This window comes from Polistes canadensis, unplaced genomic scaffold, assembly GCF_001313835.1.
Source record: "Polistes canadensis isolate GaletaPanama2010 unplaced genomic scaffold, ASM131383v1 scaffold_33, whole genome shotgun sequence".
Lineage (NCBI taxonomy): Eukaryota > Metazoa > Arthropoda > Insecta > Hymenoptera > Vespidae > Polistes > Polistes canadensis.
The window spans coordinates 428,849-439,279 of record NW_014569580.1 but is presented as its reverse complement, the minus strand read 5'-3'; the positions used below and the strand labels follow the sequence as shown (position 1 = coordinate 439,279).

The following is a 10,431-nucleotide window of genomic DNA, read 5'->3' as shown; positions in this document are numbered from 1 at the left end:
TAATAAAACAAAGAAACATATATTTATTGTCTTCGAATTTACAATAGTATAGAATAGCCAGGTATTAAAACAAAATGGAAAAATATTTTTCTTACACTTGACATTAAATTTTAATTTCATACTTTAACTAATCGCTTCTTGTTAATACATGGAGCAACTAATTATTCCATAGAATAATTAGTTAAAGTGTATAATAAAATTCTTTTTATATGTTTTCTCTGAATAACAGAATTAAACGCTTTAACGATGACATCATATACTATGGAAATATGTATATTCAATTGTTCAATATTTGCACATACGTACATGCAATAAAAACTAAGGCCAGTCATATTCTATATAATTCTGTACCTATAGTTATTTCTTCTTATTTTTTTCTGCCTTATTATAGCCATGATGAATAGAGCTATAGAAATTCCTATCATCGTTATACCAAACGTAATGCTTGCAACTGAAATGTTCACAATTAATTATAAATCACTGACACCCCATCTGGTGTTATTGCATACATATATACAGGGTTGTGAACGTATTCTACACTCAAAAATAAAAAGAAAATATAATACAAACATAAGTCATTTAAAGCTTTATGCAAAAATTATAATATAAATTGTTGACTCGTTAACAGTATCAAATGCTCATAAATAATAAAAGTTAATATACGGCAAAAGGGTTGATTTTAGGACCCACGTAATTTAGACATTTGCTATGCATCTCAATGAATACCATAGACCTTTCAAATGTCGAACCCTTTTTTTATCTCCCTGTATATATTTAATATAAGAAAATAAAAAATATATGTACATATGTACTTACATAGAATTCCATAAGGTAGTATGGATACATTATAAACATCTGCATTATTAGGATGTGATTGAAGGCATTGACTTACATCTGCCAAAGAACCATTTGTTTGAGGACATTTGATGTCGAGTATTTTACAAAATAAAGGAAATAGATCAGTATTTTTAAAAGGTTTCAGTTTGCAACCAGGAAGAAACGCAGGCCCTTTCGCAAAGAATATTGGATGCATTTCTACAGCTTCATTGTCATAACCATGTAATCCAAATTCTGATGTATTATCGACTGTAAAATAATAGATATTACTTTTAATTTACTTACTAGACTTACTATTGTTATTGTCGTTGTTGTTGTTGCTGTTATTACTGTTTGTATTAATTGCAATTATTATATCTAACTAAAGATAAATAAGTGATAAACAAAGCATAATTGATATATTAATAAATAGTTACCAGTGATATTAAACTTTTTTTTATAATACTCAATAGTATCATAAAGATTCTGAAATGCATATCCCACATTTGCTATAACAAAAATAGGGCCGACACGTTTATTATTGCCGTAATGATATTTTTGTGGAATTTCGTGTCTTCTGTAAACTTTAAAATTTAATGTTTCTTCTGCAGCAGATTTCAAATTTTGATAAATAATTTCTTCTTTCCCTGTAGAAATATCATTAGATTAAAAATAACGGAAGTAGATAATTTCCAAAATAATAATAAAGTTACTTTATTATAAATGAAAATTTCATTAATTTACCAGGATTTGGATAAATATGTAAACCTGGAGATGTTCCAACAAAAATATAATCGGTACTATTAATGTACTTATTCAAGTCTATTATTCTGTCTAATGTGACAGATGTCATTCCATGATCGCTCAAGTGGATAACGTTAACATCATTTAAGCCATATTGCTCTAATTTGATATGTAAATATTTTGTAATTTGATCTAACTTTTCTAGAATTTTATTAAAAGAATGACTGTTTATTCCAATGAAATGACCATGATAATCTGGTTCTTCTATATACAATATTCCTAAATTTATTGGCTTTGTGGGATGTAGAAACCATGATATCAACGTATCTATTCTTTCTTCCCAATTGATAGTATCATTAAAACCCTTGAAAAAAATGATTATTTAATATTTAATAATCATTTGTAAAAGACAATGGCATCAAATAATGCACTATACGTGTACGCATAAGACATTCAATATTACACAAGTAATATAAAGAATTATACTTGTGCATAAGCAGGAGTGATGCCACCATATTCAAATACGCTACCCGGCCACATCATAGTACCACTATGCCTTCCTACATTTTGTTCATTAATTGTCCAAATTGGAAGAATCTTATTGTCATAATGATAAAGTTTAGATGAGTATTTAGTAACGTTGTCCGATACAGGATCATAAATCTCACTATCCACAACTCCATGATTTTCTGGATATAATCCAGTTGCCATTGTATGATGATTTGGAAAAGTTTTAGTAACAAAAATATTCATCATATAGTCAGTATGCGTACCTTCGTTCCTTAACTTATTCATAAAAGGCGTAACATTTCTATTAAAGTAATCATATCTGGAGAAAAAAATGTAATCTTCAAACATACCATTAACTTTGACAACTAAGAATGTACAGAAATAAAAGTTATATACCTGAAAGCATCGTATGACACTACTAATAACTTTGGATGGCTGGATAGTAATTGTCCTTTAATATTGCATAAAATAAAAAGGAATAAAATAGATATGGTCGTGAACATCATAGTAACAACTATACGTCAACAGAAAATAATACTTTTTGTCATAAAACAATGTCAGATACTCTCATTGTCCTACGTATATATTAAAAACGTATTTCGACATAATTAAAAACGATACTATTTCGATTATATATCAAATCTTTGATGATCTTATTAGCATTGACAAACCGCCCAGCTGTCGCTGGGTTAGATCAGTATGCCAACATCAACATTTCACACACGACTTGTCTTACTCTCTTTCTAGGGATTTTATGAAAAAGCGGGAAACTTGTAATTTTGGAATTGAATTTTTAAAAAATGCAAAGACAATTTTTATATCAAGTATCAATTCTAATTGGATCTTTTTTAATGACCGCACAATTTAATTTAATGTTTCGTTTTACTTCATTTTATTGTTATTTTTACTATTTTATTATTTTCTATAATATTTTAATTTTTTGTATGTATGTAATGTAATTGCGAATACGAATGAAAATTATGCGTTCACCATTTTGTGAATTTGGAATTGATCAACTACTGCGTAGATAAGTTGTTCATTTTTGGGTTACAATAGCAATAGATGGTGCCTACGTCGAGAATCGCCATCTTGTGCACCACATGACCTCGTTGCCGCGTCCCGTGACCAGCTCACGTGAATTTTGGCAAATTCAAACATTTTTGGTGGATAATATGGACATTTTGGATCAACACCTTCAACAGCAGGATGTCAGGTAGCGTTTATATTAACTATCGGCTGGTTAATGATGAAAACACATATTCCTCCTGTTCCGCCTGAGGTTTCGTCAAGGTCACCAGATAGTGCACGGTGCGCACTTACAGCCGTAGGACGACAGGAGTCGTGGAAGTAATAGGCATAGTTGTAACTGCAGTGATATTTTATACGAACGTATTTCAGATAAAGCCTTTTGTTTTCAGCACGGTTGGATCAAAGGAAGAACCTGGAACAGGAATTGTTATTGAAGAAGCAGAGATTGTTGATTGTGAAGGTAAAAGGGTAAATCTTACCTATTTTTTCAATCCTATTATATTATAATGAATAATTTTTAAGAGAGAGAGAGAGAGGAATATGCATTAATATTACTTCAAACGTTACTTCTAATTCTATCTTTTTAAATAAAATTGATCATATATTATATGAATATAACCTTTGTAAGCATGCATAAAATCTTTCTCTCCCACTCTTTCTCTCTATATATAAATACATATATATATAAATATGTATATATGCTTATATATTAGCAGAGGCAGTCGGTGATAATGGAATGCGATATCAAGAAGCGCTAGCATATAGAGTGGTTCAAGTCAATGGTAATTCAAGCAATAATGAAATAGAACTGCCTGTAGGACAAGCAGGAAACAATACCGTACAAGTTTTAACATCTCCTTTAAATGGACAGTTTTATGTCATTGGCAATGCTAATGATGTTTTCACTACGGCTCAAACATCTAGGTCTTTAGTTCCTAGGACTACTACTCTTCAAATAGAAACACCACGAAATTGTACTACCGGCTTAAAAAAGGTATTTATATCGAATAAAGTTTTCATTTTCTTTTAAACAGAGGACAAATTGAAATCATATTTCAGAGAGATGATAGAAGAAGAGCAACACATAATGAAGTTGAACGTCGGCGTAGAGATAAAATCAATAATTGGATAGCAAGATTAGGAAAAATAATACCCGAATGTAATGCGACCAGCAATACTACTGGAAGTGGTAATAGTGGAGAAGGAAAGGCAAACTATGAAACCCAGGTAATAGGAAACAGATTAGGTAGATATACATTTATCCATAAACGTATTTGCCAGTATATTGCTAGTACTATTGCAACAAATAAATGAATGACATTTTTCTGATTTGCTTTATTAGAGCAAAGGAGGGATTTTAGCAAAGGCTTGTGAGTATATAGGCGAATTACGTGCAGCTAATCAAGGATTGGGTCAATGTTTACGAGATAATGAGAAATTAAGACAAGAAATAACTGCTTTAAAGCAGCTTATTTCGCAACTGAAGCGTGAAAACCTACAACTTCGAACACAGTTGTCTTCATCGTCAGGGACAAGTGCTGATGTTCATTTAAGTTCGTAATTTTGAATAAGAGTCTCACATGTAAATATTAGCTGTCGTATATGAATTAGAAATATTTACTTAGTTATTCTTTTTTTTGTTTCTTTCCTTTTTTTATTGTTTGCTGTTTCCTAAACTTTAAATCAACTTATAGTAAATTCTATGATTTCGAAGTTACATCAACATCTAATTAACTATAAAAAATTAGTATATCCTAATAAATAATTATGAATAACGTTATACATTATATATAATATATTATGTAACGTTATTATGCAAATCACGTTAATAAGCAAATATCATTTGATATGCTGTGGTTTTAAGTATACTTTGTTAATATTGTTATTTAAGCACTGCAACTATATAAGTTGTGCTATAATAATTGTTATTTTTCAACTATCATTTAATTAGGATTTTGAAAGTAATAGGAATGACCGAAAACTGAGAACATGTGTAAATGTTTGTGCGGATGAGTGTGGTTACTCACGCTATGAAAATACGATGCAATATTTTAATATATAAAAAAATGTCTTCTAATCCAAAGACAAGATTAAAACATTTAATTTCCACATTCAAGTTTTACATGTAATATAACATTAAATATTCTTTCTTAATTTATATTACAAGAGAAAAAATTCATTTTGAAATGAAAAATTATTCTGAAAAAGAGAATTTGAATAGTGTTTCATTTGATATTGTATATTTTAAAATTTGCAACCAAATCTACCACTGAGTCTAATCTGTTACTACTATGTTTCATGTTTATAAATATATTGCTTATTTCTACATGTGTGTAAATCAATAAATTGATCCGGTATTACAGTTAATTAGTATACTACGTAAAAGAATTTTGTGCTAAATTATCTGTGGTTATTATTCAAATGTTGGCATTTGATATAGATTCATTAAAAATAACATTTTTAACTAAGGAAATGATAGACACTCACTTTTTGACTATCGTACAGATGCAGTTTCAATTATGAATATTTGTTGACATGCGAATATGCAGTTAAATACTTGTGAATATTGTGTGTTGGATATATTTTATTTTTAATAAATCTTTTATATTAACTCGCGCGAGGTCTGTAAAGTATAGATATACAATAAAGTAGAATGGAATGTAAAACGTATTAATTATACTTTTACGTTCGTGTAAACAACAATGTGATATATGCACATACTTAGTAAATAACACGTCTAAATTTTAATTACGCAGAAAATAATTGTAATATATCGTTAATGTATATAGTATTACATTGTTATGTAATTATTATTGACGTCGTCGCATCATTAAAATAATCAGATTAAAGTGACGATTAAGATGTTTATTTTATTTAATATTACTGTTTGATAAAGATATTCCTTTTATTTATGATTTTTATTCGCTTTTTACATATTGTACAATAATAGAATTAACGTCAAAGTTATTGAAACAACAAATATAGTATAATATTTCATTTTGCGTTCTACAGTAATGATTCTATGCTCAAAAATCTTCTTTTTAAATAGAAGATAATGTATAGTTTATACAGCTAGTGGTAACATGTCTTTTTAACGATAAAGCAGCTTTTCCTAAATTCAGTGAAAAATCATTTTGTATCTTCATTGTACATTTAAACTGTTAGATAATTGCCTGCTCTTGCATTTTATCATTGTTTTTATATTCAGGAAGCATTTCACGATATTTTCACATATGTGTATTATACAAATGCATAGAAGACGGAAGCAATAAAAATAGATTGCAAAATGAAATTTTCTAATTTTATATCATTTCCTAATTATACAAGTGTGATTCTATCACATGTAATGCAAGTATAATATATAAGAATGTTTAACACATTTCCAAGTGACACAAAGAGGTATCTAAGAACATCCCGCTTTATTGTCTTAGGCGTATTTATATGCAATATAAGGGTGCGCATTATTATGCATATTATAATATACAAGAAGCATACATTTTAATGTATTACACATTATTGCTACTCTGTGAAAGAAATGGTCAATTTCATGAAAATGATCAATTATTTTCATTTCTTTTGTTGTTTCTTTTTTGAAGTGTGGAACTATTTTTCGTTAAATTTTTCCTCGTGCTTTTAAATTAAACCGGGACGTCCTTAAATCATACTATCTAAAAATGAAAGTAATTCAACATTGTTGCAAGTGACATTACTAGTTGAAACTCCCGTAACAAATTAATCTTCTAGATTTCTGAATGCCTGTTGGATATCTTCATGTAACTGATCGAAATCAGCTCTTATCTTAGTTTCTCCATCTTTCACAGGATCCTGAAATATATACATATAACATGTCAAGCGAATAATTTCTTTTGATTCGATTTGTATTGACCGGGAAAATACTTGAATGTATGTGGAGAAGGAAATATTTCATTTTATTGTATTTACTCACCTTAAATTTCATTGAACTTAGTTGATAAAGAATATTTCCCATACCATCGCGAATGACATTCCATGTAATCTTATTATCAGATTGAGCAGTAGATTCTACCGCGTGCCTTGCCATATCATAAAATGCAATCATGTTTCTTAACATTCCTACAGTTTTATAAAATGGACAGAAACGGTCGTACGGGGAGTAACTAAAAACAAAAAAGAAATATTAGAGTAAAATGATATAACATAAGTTAATTAATACATTAACGATGCAGTGTACGATAGACTAACCTGTTTTGTTGGAGAAAATCGTCTTTCAAAAGTTTAGCTACTTCTAATGTAATCTTATCTGTTTCCGCAAGGGAAGCTTTACCAACCAGCTGTACAATTTCAGATAAATCTTCTTCTTCTTGTAAAATTTCTTTTACCTTTGTTCTCAGTGGCACAAAATCGGGAAAGTTTTTGTCATAAAAATCATCTAATGCACGTAAATATTTACTGTACGATATAAGCCAATTAATAGATGGAAAATGTTTGCGTTGTGCAAGTTTCTTGTCCAATCCCCAGAAAACCTAATGAAACATAAACATACGTAATATATATGTAATATTAAATTATAAATTATTCCTTTGTACAATGTTGGAAAAAAGAAATGAGCAAGGTATTATTTACCTGTACTATACCAAGAGTAGCGCTCGTAACAGGATCTGAGAAATCACCACCTGGTGGAGACACAGCACCGACGATACTGACAGATCCTTCTCTATCTGGATTCCCCAGGCACTTAACTCTATAGAAATAATAGATAGACGTATTATCATCAGTTTAGAATAATTTGAATGAATGCGATAAAATTTGCACATACCGTCCTGCACGTTCATAAAAACTGGCTAATCGAGCGCCAAGATATGCAGGATAACCAGAATCTGCGGGCATTTCAGCCAAACGACCAGAAATTTCACGCAATGCCTCTGCCCATCGAGAAGTAGAGTCTGCCATCATTGAAACATTGTAACCCATATCTCGGAAGTATTCAGATAAAGTGATACCTGCAAATATAAGCGCGACATTTGATATTATTATTTAATGCTCTAAAATTCAATGTTAATAATATATTAATAAAAGAAACTGCAAGATATTTTTACCAGTGTAAATAGAAGCTTCTCGAGCAGCGACAGGCATGTTGGAAGTGTTAGCTACCAAAGCTGTACGTTTCATGATGGATTCGGTCACGCCATCGATTTCCACCGTTAATTCGGGAAAATCACGTAATACTTCGGACATTTCGTTACCACGCTCACCACATCCTACGTATATAATAACGTCAGAGTTAGAATATTTGGACAAAGCTTGAGAAATAACTGTTTTTCCGCATCCAAAAGCTCCAGGAATGGCAGTTGTTCCTCCTTGTACGCATCTAAGATATAAATTACATTGTTAACTTCAATCATTTTTATTTTTGCAATATTATCAAACAATTTGTATCTTATCTTACGGGAAAAGAGAATCTAATACGCGTTGTCCGGTAAGTAACGGATGATTGGCTGGTAATTTTTCCGTAACTGGACGGGGTTGACGTACTGGCCATACCTTTAAATTTAAAAATAAATTTATCATAGAGATCCTTTGTTACAGTTAGACAAAAAAGTCTTTATTTAGATGACCATTAATTTTACCTGAAGCATAGTATACTTTTGCCTAACGCCATCAAATTCTGTCTCCAATACGACATCCTGTTAAGCAAAAAAAGATATTAAGAGACGGTATTTAAGTTTGGGTACTCGACGATGCGAGTGCAAAATGAAATGAAATACTTCATTTAAAGCTCATTTCATTTAAAAGAGTTCTTAGCCTTACAATAGGCAAGATCTTGACTCACATCGACCGTATAATTTCCATTCGGTGCGATGTAAGTAACGGTGCCTCTGCTCTTTGGAGGTAAAATCATTTTATGCTTCACTAACGTATTTTCATAAACTATACCAAATAGATCACCGCCGGTTATATGACTGCCATTTTTTATGTTCGAATGATTAAATTCCCACGATGTGGTACGCGATAAGCTAGGTACATTAATACCCTTTGGTATATAAATGGAATTAGTAAGTTCATTAATATCCTTTAACGGACGCTGAATACCATCAAAAATACTGCCTAGTATTCCAGGACCCAATTCTACAGATAATGGCTTTCCTGTTCTAAGTACAGGATCTCCTACAGTTACGCCGCTGGTTTCTTCGTATACCTACATAAATATATATATTTGAATATATAAATAATTTCTTAATTTATTGAAAAATATATAACATAAATTATACCTGAATAGTAGCCATGTCTCCTTCTAAACGAATAATTTCTCCTACCAAGTTATAATATCCAACTCTAACTAATTCATACATGGCAGAACCTGACATTTTCTCCGCAGTAACAACTAGAAATAAATTATAAATGCAATTTTGTATTGATTTTATTTAAAGAAAAAAAAGAAACAATATAATATAGACTAACCAGGTCCAGAAACAGCATAAACATATCCATACTTTGACTCCTTCTCATCCTGTCCAATTTTTGACAGCCCGTGGCTCGTCATTGTGAATTTATTTATATATCAAGTGGTATTTACCTGCAATAAAATAATTAATTCAAAAAAATCAATAACATATGAAGTTATTGAAAAATGAAGTGCGACATATGATTATGAAATTGAGGTGTTACATCAATGACATAACTGAAGTATATCTTAATTATCATTTATTGACGTTTCAGTTTATATATTTACGAAAAAAGAAAAAAAAAGAAAAAAAGGAATAAATAAAAAAAGATTCGCTCGTAATATAATCGTCAAACATAATATTTCATATTAATCATATTATACGCGGTGAAGAAAAGAGTTGTCAATGATTATCTTTCGAAAACTCACGTGAGAGCAATATTCGAAAAATAGGCGTAGCCCTCCACTTAATACCAGCTAAATGACTTTAATAAGCAATGAATAATTTATCAATCGCATTGTGATAAAAACAAGAAAAATTTATTCAATGGAATTAAGAAAGACGTAAATATGTCTTTTTGTAATTTATTTAATTATTAGATAAATAAGAAAAAGAATACAAAAATAAATCGTTGAAGTAAAAAAAACGTAAGACAACGTAAATCGATCGATACTAGGCGAGAATGCATTTCGTATATACTATCGATTCATTAATATCGATTAAATAGTTATTGAAAATATTTGAATGAATGTTAAAAATGGTAAAAGAATATAAAATATTAGAAATAAAATGGAGTAAGAATGGATAACTTACAACGACGTTTAGCGTCTCGTAATGCGAATCCAGCCGACACAACTGGTATAAGGTGGCTGCTATCACAAGACGGGTCAGCTGACTGACCGATGTGTTC

The 10,431-nt window shown here is 30.2% G+C and overlaps 3 protein-coding genes across 7 annotated transcripts; 1 reads left to right on the top strand and 2 right to left on the bottom strand.

Annotated features, from left to right (window-relative positions):
• Positions 1-2,862, bottom strand: LOC106784273 (ectonucleotide pyrophosphatase/phosphodiesterase family member 5-like). The gene is made up of 6 exons (XM_014743626.1): positions 2,467-2,862; positions 2,047-2,389; positions 1,561-1,924; positions 1,254-1,463; positions 817-1,086; positions 1-451 (listed from the first exon to the last, which is right to left on the bottom strand). The coding sequence occupies exons 1-6, from the start codon at positions 2,574-2,576 to the stop codon at positions 336-338; spliced, it is 1,413 nt and encodes a 470-aa protein (XP_014599112.1). The 5' UTR covers positions 2,577-2,862; the 3' UTR covers positions 1-335.
• Positions 2,863-3,050: 188 nt separating this feature from the next.
• On the top strand, positions 3,051-5,948 carry LOC106784274 (upstream stimulatory factor 2-like). 5 transcript variants are annotated; one of them, XM_014743632.1, is made up of 5 exons: positions 3,051-3,283; positions 3,489-3,559; positions 3,813-4,093; positions 4,159-4,345; positions 4,442-4,564. In XM_014743632.1, exons 1-5 carry the CDS (start codon positions 3,171-3,173, stop codon positions 4,471-4,473), a joined length of 684 nt encoding a protein of 227 aa, XP_014599118.1. In that variant the 5' UTR covers positions 3,051-3,170; the 3' UTR covers positions 4,474-4,564. The 5 variants fall into 5 exon arrangements, with proteins under 5 accessions (XP_014599118.1, XP_014599114.1, XP_014599113.1 ...); XM_014743628.1 differs by having other exon boundaries at positions 3,072-3,283; positions 3,816-4,093; positions 4,159-4,326; positions 4,442-5,948; XM_014743627.1 differs by having other exon boundaries at positions 3,076-3,283; positions 4,159-4,326; positions 4,442-5,948.
• An 827-nt stretch (positions 5,949-6,775) lies between these two features.
• LOC106784270 (V-type proton ATPase catalytic subunit A) lies at positions 6,776-10,422 on the bottom strand. The gene is made up of 12 exons (XM_014743619.1): positions 10,335-10,422; positions 9,538-9,652; positions 9,348-9,460; positions 8,909-9,274; positions 8,706-8,762; positions 8,525-8,619; positions 8,175-8,446; positions 7,895-8,078; positions 7,702-7,819; positions 7,321-7,601; positions 7,046-7,235; positions 6,776-6,924 (listed from the first exon to the last, which is right to left on the bottom strand). Exons 2-12 carry the CDS (start codon positions 9,617-9,619, stop codon positions 6,832-6,834), a joined length of 1,851 nt encoding a protein of 616 aa, XP_014599105.1. The 5' UTR covers positions 9,620-9,652; positions 10,335-10,422; the 3' UTR covers positions 6,776-6,831.
• Positions 10,423-10,431: the final 9 nt, after the last annotated feature.